At 40.9% G+C, this 11,955-nt stretch overlaps 1 protein-coding gene and 1 long non-coding RNA gene across 2 annotated transcripts in view; both read left to right on the top strand.

Moving 5' to 3' along the window:
- phf11 (PHD finger protein 11) overlaps positions 1-6,383 on the top strand; it is a 20,618-nt gene extending 14,235 nt beyond the window's left edge. The window contains exons 12-15 of the mRNA XM_042084358.1: positions 2,071-2,142; positions 5,614-5,690; positions 5,755-5,847; positions 5,884-6,383. Coding sequence (XP_041940292.1) covers positions 2,071-2,142; positions 5,614-5,690; positions 5,755-5,847; positions 5,884-5,907 — 266 coding nt within the window. The 3' untranslated portion in view covers positions 5,908-6,383. The remainder of the gene's footprint in view (positions 1-2,070; positions 2,143-5,613; positions 5,691-5,754; positions 5,848-5,883) is intronic.
- Positions 6,384-6,679: 296 nt separating this feature from the next.
- On the top strand, positions 6,680-8,499 carry LOC121703901. Its single transcript, XR_006030167.1, has 2 exons — positions 6,680-8,111; positions 8,168-8,499. It is a non-coding gene; the product is annotated as an uncharacterized LOC121703901 (long non-coding RNA).
- The last annotated feature ends 3,456 nt before the right edge of the window (positions 8,500-11,955 follow it).

The following is an 11,955-nucleotide window of genomic DNA, read 5'->3' on the forward strand; positions in this document are numbered from 1 at the left end:
GATACACTATATAGTAGTTTTGGTGTTTAGGTTGAGTAGTGTTTAGGTTGATAGGTGTTGGTGTTTAGGTTGAGTAGTGTTGGTGTAGTGTTAGTGTTTAGGTTGAGTAGTGTTGGTGTTTAGGTGGAGTAGTGTTGGTGTTTAGGTTGAGTATTTAGGTTGGTGTTTAGGTTGAGTAATGTTTAGGTTGAGTAGTGTTGGTGTTTAGTGTGAGTAGTGTTGGTGTTTAGTGTGAGTAGTGTTGGTGTTAAGGTTAAGTATTGTTGGTGTTTAGGTTATGTAGTGTTGGTATTTAGGTTGTGTAGTGTTGGTGTTTAGTGTGAGTAGTGTTGGTGTTTGTATGTAGTGTTGGTATTTAGGTTGTGTAGTGTTTGTGTATAGTTTTGGTAGTGGTGCTGATTTAAACTGTGTGTAGTGTTGGTGTTTAGGTTGAGTAGTGTTGGTGTTTAGTAGTGTTGGTGTTTAGTGTGTGTAATGTTGGTGTTTAGGTTGAGTAGTGTTTAGGTTGATAGGTGTTGGTGTTTAGGTTGAGTAGTGTTGGTGTTTAGGTGGAGTAGTGTTGGTGTTTAGGTTGAGTATTTAGGTTGGTGTTTAGGTTGAGTATTTAGGTTGGTGTTTAGGTTGAGTAGTGTTGGTGTTTAGTGTGAGTAGTGTTGGCGTTTAGGTTGAGTACTGTTTAGGTTGAGTAGTGTTGGTGTTTAGTGTGAGTAGTGTTGGTGTTTAGGTTGAGTATTGTTGGTGTTTAGGTTATGTAGTGTTGGTATTTAGGTTGTGTAGTGTTGGTGTTTAGTGGGAGTAGTGTTGGTGTTTAGGTTATGTAGTGTTGGTATTTAGGTTGTGTAGTGTTTGTGTATAGTTTTGGTAGTGGTGCTGATTTAAACTGTGTGTAGTGTTGGTGTGTAGGTTGAGTAGTGTTGGTGTTTAGTAGTGTCGGTGTTTAGTGTGTGTAATGTTGGTGTTTAGGTTGTTTAGGTTGAGTAGTGTTGGTGTTTAGGTTGAGTAGTGTTTAGGTTGATAGGTGTTGGTGTTTAGGTTGAGTAGTGTTGGTGTTTAGTGTGTGTAGTGTTTAGGTAGAGTAGTTTTAGTGTTTAGGTTAAGTAGTGTTTGGGTTGAGTAATGTTGGTGTTTAGGTTGAGTAGTGTTTAGGTAGAGTAGTTTTAGTGTTTAGGTTAAGTAGTGTTTGGGTTGAGTAGTGTTGGTGTTTAGGTTGAGTAGTGTTGGTGTTTAGGTTGAGTATTGTTGGTGTTTAGGTTATGTAGTGTTGGTATTTAGGTTGTGTAGTGTTGGTGTATAGTTTTGGTAGTGGTGCTGATTTAAACTGTGTGTAGTGTTGGTGTTTAGGTTGAGTAGTGTTGGTGTTTAGTAGTGTTGGTGTTTAGTGTGTGTAATGTTGGTGTTTAGGTTGTTTAGTGTTGGTGTTTAGGTTGAGTAGTGTTGGTGTTTAGTGTGTGTAATGTTGGTGTTTAGGTTGTTTAGTGTGTGTAGTGTTTAGGTTGAGTAGTGTTGGTGTTTAGGTTGAGTAGTGTTGGTGTTTAGTGTGTGTAGTGTTTAGGTTGAGTAGTGTTGGTGTTTAAGTTGAGTAGTGTTTAGGTTGAGTAGTGTTGGTGTTTAGGTTGAGGAGTGTTGGTGTTTAAGTTGAGTAGTGTTTAGGTTGAGTAGTGTTGGTGTATACGTTATGTAGTGTTGGTGTTTAGGTTATGTAGTGTTGGTGTATAGTTTTGGTAGTGGTGCTGATTTACATTTATTTATATTTACATTCCCTGTTGTCTAAAGTGACTTACATATGTTAACTATATTACAAGGGACTACATTGTCCCCAGAGCAACTTGGGGCTAAGTGCCTTGCTCAAGGGCACAACGGTGGAAGCCAGGGATTGAACTCCTTGAACAACCTTCAGGCTACTGCATGCTAGCCCAGCTCCTTAACCACTACACTACCACCAACCTGGATTTAAACTGGGAACAGTGTAGGTGTTTTGTGTAGCGTTGGTGTGTAGTTTGAGTAATGTTGATGTATAGTTTTGGTAGTGGTGTTGATTTAAACTGTGAGTAGTGTTGGTGTGTTTTTCAGACTTTGTGGTTGGCCTGAGAGTGCTCCAGGCTTTTGGGCACTCAGAAGAGATCATAGCTCAGCTGGAGGAGGGTAAGACATCCTTACAAGCATCTCATAAGAAGCATCTCATAACGAGCACCTCATAACAACAACCTCATAACAAGCATCTCATAACGAGCACCTCATAACAACAACCTCATAACAAGCATCTCATAACAACAACCTCATAACAAGCATCTCATAACGAGCCCCTCATAACGACCATCTCATAACGACCATCTCATAACAACCATCTCATTACGAGCATCTCATAACAAGCATCTCATAATGACCATCTCATAACGAGCATCTCATAACAACTAGCATCTCATAACGAACATCTCATAACAATGAGCATTGAATCAGTGTGTGCAATAGCGGAGCTAGTGTGCGTGTGAGCCACTTTATCAGAGCGATGTTGTCAACGTCAGCGAGTATTTGCATTAGATTATCGTCTAATGGCATCAAAAAAGTTTACCCGAAATTAAGTGTTGGGTCTTCTATTCACGGATCCTGATTCTGAAGGGGAATATCTGCCTTCAGAAAATAACGGTGATTTGTTTAGTGACCAGGCTTCAGATGCGTCCCTGCCTTGCAATGGTGCAGCTGGACAAAGTGAGAGTTTAGCTTACGCCAAGCACAAACGTTGAATCCTTTGCCCAATGTAGATGGTCCTTTGCCCAATGTCAGTGTTGGGAATAATGTTTCACGGGGTCGGAGTGTTCATCGGGAAGTTAGCAGGTGTGTTAGTGGTGTGACGAACGAGGCTGGAGGTAATGTCCATGTAGCACTAGCTCCTTTGTCTTCTGACCGTGTGCCTCTCCGCAATCGCGGCGACAGTAACGTGGTGGAGCCTTTGTCTAATGCCACTGGGTATGTTAGACGAGGTCGAAGTGCTCATAGGACAGTTAGGGGGGAACGTAGTGGCAGTGTGGGGAGTCGCAATGAGAATGACAGTAGGCCTAGTCCGAGCTGCGCAAATTCTCTCCACTCGGCGCGCACGAGGCAGATCTGGCCATGCTGCTCGCAGAGGTGGTGACACGGGGCAGGGGAGCCATTAGGCCATGCATAGTCTATCACAAGATGATGGGAATGCTGGCCCTGTATGGATAGGGATAGGGAGTCATTATCTCTACAGCAAAAGGCCTGCTACATAATTTTTTTTGGTCAGCCATTTATTAGTAATGATTTACACTGTTGATTTACTATCTATTTCCCTGACCATTTAGTACATACAATATGTGTTGTTTTTTGTGTGTTCATGTCTTTGTGATGTGTGTGTCTTTGTCGGCTAAGAAAAAAACAACAAAAAAAAATCAACAAAAACAACAAAAAGAAAAAAGTACTAACATTGTCTCTTGCCTTGTCTTGTCATCTCACTCCTGATCTGTGCCATGCCATGGCAAGTGAGCTTTTGAACTAAACAGGTCTTGTCTACTTGTGTTTGTGTGTCATATGAATAATATATATGTGGCCCATACATGGAATCAGAGTGCCTACTGTATGTAGTAAATGGAAATTCTCTACAGCAAAAGGCCAGCCTACTGCTACATGCATTCGGTTTGTTTCTGCCATTTATTAGTAATGATTTACACAGTTTGTTTACTACTTACTATTTCCTTGAGCATTCAGTATTGTGCAATAAAGCATACAGAAGGTGAGGGACATTTTGGGGGGAAAGAAGTGGTGCATTTTATCATTCAAACATGCGAATTTCATGAAAATTCTATAATCCAAGATGGCGGCCGCCATATGACGTCATAATATGCAAATTAGATATGAACATTTAATTCCTACATAAACTTTGGGTCATCATTAATATTTCTCTAATTTACAGAAAGTCTCTATCTATTATCACTTTTAAGATATAGCCTTTTGAAATGAAGATGTCAAAATCAAACTCTGGCGCCTAAAGGGTTAAGGCTCAAAAGGGGTATTTATTTACGTTCCCTACAAAGGGCAAAAAGCAGGCTTGAAAACCGGCAAAAATGCTCAAAAGCGTTGAAAAACTGGAGACGACGAGGTGGTAGCAACCAGCAGGAAAACCCCAGAAAATGCTCTGCAGACCAGGTCCAGAATGTGCCTTTTGAAGAGGCTGGCCAGGTGCACCACATCCTGGCTAATTGGATCAACTGGTTAGGGAGCAAACATAGAATACGGCAGGTAACAGCACGCCTACCACTCACAGCCAGTAGGGTGTGCCAAAAATCATAACGGTAAATCATAAGGAACTTAGGGGGCCATAAGAACGAGCATCTCATAACGAGCATCTCTTAACAAGCACCTCATAACGAGCACCTCATAACAAGCATCTCATAATGAGAACCTCTTAACGACCACCTCATAACAAGCATCTCATAACGAGCATCTCATATCCCACACCTCATTAGAAGCATCAGTTAGACTCAGACAAACACAGTTACATTTAGATACACACAGTGTGTGTTACATTTAGACACACACAGTGTGTGTCTAAATGTAACTGTGTGTCTAAATGTAACTGTGTGTGTCTAAATGTAACTGTGTTTGTGTCTAAATGTAACTGTGTGTGTCTAAATGTAACATGTGTGTCTAAATGTAACTGTGTTTGTGTCTAAATGTAACTGTGTGTGTCTAAATGTAACTGTGTTTGTCTTGAGAGTAACTGTGTGTATCTGAGTGTAACTGTGTTTGTCTGAGTGTAATTGACCTGTCGCCAAGCACCACCCTTAGAACGCTGATGAGCCAATGACAGTCCAGCCTCAACATCAGCTCGGACAACTCCATAGGAAACAACAGGGATGAGGCATAAAATGACTATTTAATGGCTATTTATGGAGTTTATTAACTCAAAAAAAACCCCGACGGATAACCATGGTCAAACGTTTTGCATGGGGGACATGTAATACTGATAGCCGGTACCAAGAGAGGCTAGAAAATGGGGTATATTTTCATCAACAGTAGCCTACAGGACGTCTCTCGCGTTTGCAACAGCTCGACGTAATGTAGGCTACTAAGCCAACAACGTGGGCACAGGTTCCCTGTTAAATCCCAAGATGAAAATGCTCATTAAGCAACTACTATATTCTTACTACATCAAATATTAACGTAACCTAACAGATCTTAGTATCAATCTTCCACTAGCTAGCTAGCTAGCATTAACGTCAGTGGTTTTTGCACGGTGATTTGCACAGCTACTCGCCACAACTGCTTGTCACCTTGTATGTATTCTAAAGTTTTGAATACACCCCTCCATAGCATAATTAAGTCCCTTTTGATAGCTTCTGGAGGAAAGTAAATCCTTTTATCGATCAAAACGTCCTCAAAGCCTGCTTTCATATACTGTCAGCTGCCATTGTCCACAATGTATTTCTAATCAAGTCTGGTTTGTTTGTCCGAGTTTTCACACGGTAACAATGGGGGGCGGGGCTTAGTGACAGGTCAATTGTAATTGTGTTTGTCTGAGTGTAGTTGTAATTGTGTTTGTCTGAGTGTAACTATGTTTGTCTGAGTGAAATTGTTTAAATGTGTGTTTGTATTTAGACTTTAAAGTGAATCTGAGGGACCTGCAGCTGAGGAGAGAAGCACTGAAAGCAGCTAGACGCTCTCTGACCACAGACCAGCAATGACCAGCAGAGAACAGCAATGACCACAGACCAGCAGAGACCACAGACCAGCAGAGACCAGCAGAGACCAGAAGTTACCACAGACCAGCAGAGACCAGAAGTGACCACAGACCACCTGCCTCCCACTCATCTAGAGGACTGGTCTAGTCTCCCACTCATCTAGAGGACTGGTCTAAGACTAGAGGACTGGTCTAGTCTCCCACTCATCTAGAGGACTGGTGTAAGACTAGAGGACTGGTCTAGTCTCCCACTCATCTAGAGGACTGGTCTAGTCTCCCACTGATCTAGAGGACTGGTCTAAGACTAGTGGACTGCTCTAGTCTCCCACTGATCTAGAGGACTGCTCTAGTCTCCCACTGATCTAGTGGACTGCTCTAGTCTCCCACTGATCTAGAGGACTGGTCTAAGACTGTCTCCCAAACTGTCTCCTTTAAGATTGTCTCCCAAACTGTCTCCTTTAAGATTGTCTCCTAAACTGTGTCCTCTAAGACTGTTTCCCCAACTGTTTCTTCTAAAGCTAGGAATAGTCCTCCCACCTTAAAGGAATTGTCCGGAGTAAAATGTACTTTAGATCAATTTACGGATGATTGGGAGTACATACGTTGAGTTGACATCCAAATCATGTCATTCGGATGTGTTTTGAGAAAGTTCGATGTTACCGTTTTTAGTCAAAACTCGTGGAAGTGAGAAGGGCATATTATTTCGCCGCTACAAAACGCTATTTTTATACCTCTTCTACAGTTCCAAACAACATTACACTTACGTGGTAGTGAGTAGAGGGTCCCTAAAGCCAAACCGAAGTATCCCGAGGTCTTTATGTGGTCGGATAGAGTCTAGAATGAATTTCATCAAGCCAGTACCTTTCCGGAAATGTTGCCATCTTTGCTGCCATCTTTAGGGGAAAGTTCACAATTTCTTCGCCGTTTAAAAAAAAAAAAAAACATAGTCCAGTCCATACAACTTCATTTCAATTTCAAAAGAAATACTGGACTATGTTTTATTTTATTTTTTTTAAACGTCGACGAAATTGTGAATTTCCAGAGCACACTTGGCAATCGACTCCTACGGACAAAGCCGTGTTGTTCAGTTGCCGCTGATATTGTTATGTGTGTTTGCGTTCCATTCTATGGTCACCATGGTTGTTGTCACGGGTAACTTTTTGGCCTAATAGCCAAAGCATATTTTTTACCGGCCAAAACTCAATGATTTTCATAACTATTTTGAAAGTAGCCTATCATTAGTCTATTATACAGCTTTTCAGAATGCTGCAGAAGTTCTAAAGCGCTGCTGCAAGTTCCATTCAAATGAACCCGTTTTCCCAATGTTCGGAGCGAACGGATTATGTTGCTCTATCTTGGGGAAACTGAACAGTCCAGCCAGTAGACTATAAGCTAGCCAACTATGCTACTTTGTTTACAATATTTCCAGGCCTCAACCAGACAGCTGAATTAAAGAGGTAGAGTTGTAATAGAAATAGTAGGCCTAGCCTATAGGCTAATCTGCATAAAGAGTGCCGTCATAAATATCATATATATGCAGTATTCCCTCTTTTTACATCAGGATATAAAATAATACAGATATATTATATATTTTATTCTAATCCTCTGGTGTTCCAAGGTAGGATATTGAAGTGTGTTTAAGTGTGTTTAAGTTTCAAGCTAATACTGTTCTCCTTGTGCCCTTTTGGAAACATTGAGATGATCAGTCAACTTAAATCCAAGAGTTTTAAACAAATATGTGCAGCATGCTAATGATGCTAAGCGGATTTAATAGTAATTTAGCTAACTGTCTTCTATGCGTCTTGACGATTGTGAATGTTTTTTGGATTGTGCAGGCCGAGTTGCGCGTGTCCATTGAGCGAGAGAGGGAGAGGGAGGGAGAGGGAGAGAGAGGGAGAGGGAGGGAGAGGGAGAGAGAGCGGGGCAAGGAGAGGGGCTTTACTTTCTATACTGTTTGGTAAAGTTGCACGCAATGAAAGCAATGAGAGGTACGAAATTATAGTGTATGTATCATTATGTCCTACTACATGTCATACACAAACTGAAAGCCGTCTCTGTTGCCCCCCCACCCTACTGCTCACCCTGTTTCCACACAATGCTAACCCCCACCAGCAAAAACAAACTCACTAAAATCACACATATTGCCGCCAAGATAATCTGTCTCCCCACACCCAGTCTATCAGACATGAATGACTCACACGGCTGGCACATGCAATAGCAGCTGACAGACCATCCCCTGAACCAGTTCTGCACGCTACTTCCAGCCGCAGATACAGAGCACTGAACTGGACTAAAGAAAAGTTTTGTCCCCACCGCCATCATATTGCAGAACAAGCTGTGATACGGTCACCACCACCTCAGTTGCTCGTAGTTTCTCACACGGGATGTGTCTGTGTGCTGAATGGGGTAATGCTGTGTGGATGGGATATATATGTTTTTATATGCTGGGAGGATGAGATGTATGTCACATAGGTGGATGGGATATATATGTTTTTATATGCTGGGAGGATGAGATGTATGTCACATAGGTGGATGGGATATATATGTTTTTATATGCTGGGAGGATGAGATATGTCAAAGGGGCAGTGGGGGACATTACTTGAGTATATTTACTCAATTACTGTACTTAAGGATTTTTTCATGTATCTGTACTTTACTTGAGTGCTTAAATTTTGTTAAACTTTTTACTTTTACTCCAGTACATTTCTAGGCCAAATATCTTACTTTTTACTCGACTACATTTTGTGACAGCTGAAGTTCCTTTTGAAAAAAAAAGAGTGTCCAAATACATGTGTTCTTACTTATGTGTATTTTCATATCCAACATTTACTGGACCTATGTTATAGTCATATCCACCATTTACTGGACCTATGTTATAGTCATATCCACCATTTACTGGACCTATGTTATAGTCATATCCACTATTTACTTGACCTTTACTGAACCTGTGGCGAGTAAACCCGAGCTGTCGGTTCCAAAGCACTGGTTACCAGTTAGTTCAATCAACCCTGTGTGAGATAACCTAGAGTTGTGCGCGTTCACGGCGAACTTATAAAGGCATCATCTATTGAGAGTTGAAACCATGAGTAAAACCGGCGAAACGAGCACCATATTTTTCAGAGACGGAGTAGTCGAGGCTTACAAGGAGGAGAGAACTGTAATAACAAAAAAAAGCAATACTTAAGCGCCTGCGTCCGAGACCTTGTTTGGCAGAGAATAGCAGACATGTGGACTCGTCACATGACTTGGACTCGAGTCAGACTCGAGTCATGATTTTAATGACTTCAGACTTGACTTGATAAAATTCGGCATGACTTGCGACTCGACTTGGACTTGAATACTATTCACTCGAGACTTGACTCGGACTTTGCCTCTTTGACTTGTGACGACTTGACATGTCTCGAGTCAAAAACTAAATTTCCTGATCATGGACCAGTCACCCCAGAGATGCTTTCCCTTCGCGACTAAAAAAAAAAAAAAAAAGCGGAGACAAGCGGCCAGTCCAGAGCACAGTTCAGTGCTGCCGCTACCCCCACATGCGTTACGCACTGTGTGTAGGGCACCAAGAGACAGAGAAACGACCAACATTTAGCCAATAACTAGTAGCTTTACTGCAAACTGATTTGCACTCTTGTTAGAGAACGTTTACAATGTCAAAATGCACCAACAGCATGTTACATAAAGATGATACTTTTCGAGTCCTCTCCATTAAGATCCAACTTGAACTTATGCTAGCCTACTGCATTTAATTGCGAACCCCATCTAAGCACGCACGAGAGGGAGAGAAAACGAGTGGCAGGTTCCAGCTGGCTTGTCATTGTTGATGGTGATTGATATTTTCTTTTAAGTATAAGAAACGTATAAAAGGAAATCATGAAGGCAACAAATACGAGATTAGGGGAAATTGCGGATTTATCCGGTTCTCACTACTGTTATAAACTATGAGATCCAGGTCACTATGACATAGGCTGCACTCACTGTGATTTGGAAAGTGGACAAGAATATGAAGAGTTGTCTTTGCCTTTGTGTAATGGAAATGGTGAGTCTTGAAGTAGGCCTATTCAATAATTTGTTTACATGAAGCACATTGATATGCCGATTGAAACGCATTCCACTCAGCTAGCTAGGTGGCTACTGGCTACCAGGCTCATAATTCACATTTAATTGCAAACAGAAAATGTCAAGCAAGCATCATGTCATACATGCATCTATTTCCAAAGGAATGAAAGCTGTTTGTGCCAACTTAATATCATGCTTATCATTGTTAATATTGTGCTATACATGTGGCACAAACAATGTTTGAGTTTGTGGACTAGCCATAGGAATGGAGCTGGTAAAAAAAAGATCATTATGAGAATGTGTGGACAGTGGCACACAATGGGCTTAAAGTGACAGTGCACCATTTACAAATGAGATAAACATCAAATGTGTAGTATTTCTTAAGAAATGAATACTTTAAAACAAAATTACTGTGTAATTATTATCATTTAAATAATATAAAAGTGTTGACATTGGCTTCCCTTATGAGTCGCCACTGGCAGACAGCCTAATAAATTGTTTGCAGGCAAATCTGTGGCCTAGCGCAGTGAAATGCCATCAGTCAAATTATTACTCATACTTACAGTGTGCTCCGCAATTTGGAAAAACAATATATATATTTGTCATGTAGCTATCCGTTTTGTACAGATTACTCAGGTATTCAGATGTGTATATTGTATGCGCATGCATTTATCGTAAAAGATTTCAAGACAGAAACATTGAACATATTTTAATCTGTATTTATAAAAAAAAATCTGTGGATTAGATGGAAGTGTTAAAATTATGATCGATAGTCTAATAATGCCATTATTAAGTGAAGAGTACCTGATGACTTGTTCAGGACTTGAAAAAGATTGGGACTTGGACTTGGACTCGGCTTGGCTTTGATGAGACTTGGACTTGGACTCGACTTGCCCTTCTCTGTATTTACTTGGGACTTGACTTGGACTTGAGTGCTAAGACTTGGGACTTACTTGTGACTTGCCAAACAGTGACTTGGTCCCACCTCTGGAGAATAGCCTAACTGACCGTGTAAATGCGTACGTTTAGGATAGCCTATTTAATGTCAAAAGCACAATTAAATAATTCACTGGACATCACGTATTGTATTAACTGCTTTGAATGATGCTTTCTTAAACTAGCCTATTTGGTCACAGGTTGATTTTAACGCGGGTTCTGCAGCTGTGGGCCAAGTTAATCTTTTGCGCTCCATCATCGGAAGGGTGAATGTCGGAAGGCATGGGTAGCCTATTGGACACATTTCGGTGCACATTTGGAAAATTGAATAGGTGATGCTGACCTGCCAGTTGGTGAAACTAAACTTTAATGATCCTCGTGGGTTTGTGTCCAGGAAAAGAATGAAGTTGCGCAGGAACTGCTTTAGCGCAAGGCAAACTTTACGGACCGACCGACAGCTTGCCGATATGCTCTGCGTCTCCAACACTACAAAAACTCCCAGTCGGAGAGCGTGTGTAGCATATTAAAAAAATATTTTATCCCAAATGCCATCAGCATTCTTAACCAAACTTAGTGACAACATGCATACCCGGCTGAGCTGTACAGCTATATTTAAACTTATTTATTAATTTTCTATAGGCTATGTTTCCCCTTTTTTGTACTGTACTTGTTTTAATTATATCTTCAATGTGTCTGAGATGTTGTTTGTCCATCTGTCTGGTGAGCCAAAGACGTAGTCTAGCTACATTAAATATTTATTTTATTCTATTCTAATCCACCATGCGTAATGTAGGGATGGAGAATGCTTTTCAAGTAGCCTACTGTATATTTAGGATTCAGCTAAAAAACTCGTTTGGAAAAGAATGGATAGGCTATCATGTGATGTCGTGGTCTTATCGCCCTCTCACGGTGAATTGCACGGATGAATATTACATGATTTTGTGCTTCTTTGTCAATCGGACCTTCGTCAAAATGAAACGCCATTGTGTGACAAGTGTAAAAATAGCGGCCTGGTTGAACATGCACTGAAATAACCCAACATAATTGAACATAACCTGAACAAAACCTACCCCCTACCAGGTTAACTTCAGAGCCTATGTTACCATAGTTACTTACATAGCCTGATCATTTTTGAGCTTTCAGGGGGGTATTCCAAGTATGTTGTTTAGTAATAAACCTGGGTAGGTTAACTCACAGTAAGTGGTAAACCTCCTACAACAAGAGCCCTATGGCATTGTTTTGTTAGGAGAATGAAGCCATACAGC

Source organism: Alosa sapidissima, chromosome 2 (assembly GCF_018492685.1).
Source record: "Alosa sapidissima isolate fAloSap1 chromosome 2, fAloSap1.pri, whole genome shotgun sequence".
Taxonomy (NCBI): domain Eukaryota; kingdom Metazoa; phylum Chordata; class Actinopteri; order Clupeiformes; family Clupeidae; genus Alosa; species Alosa sapidissima.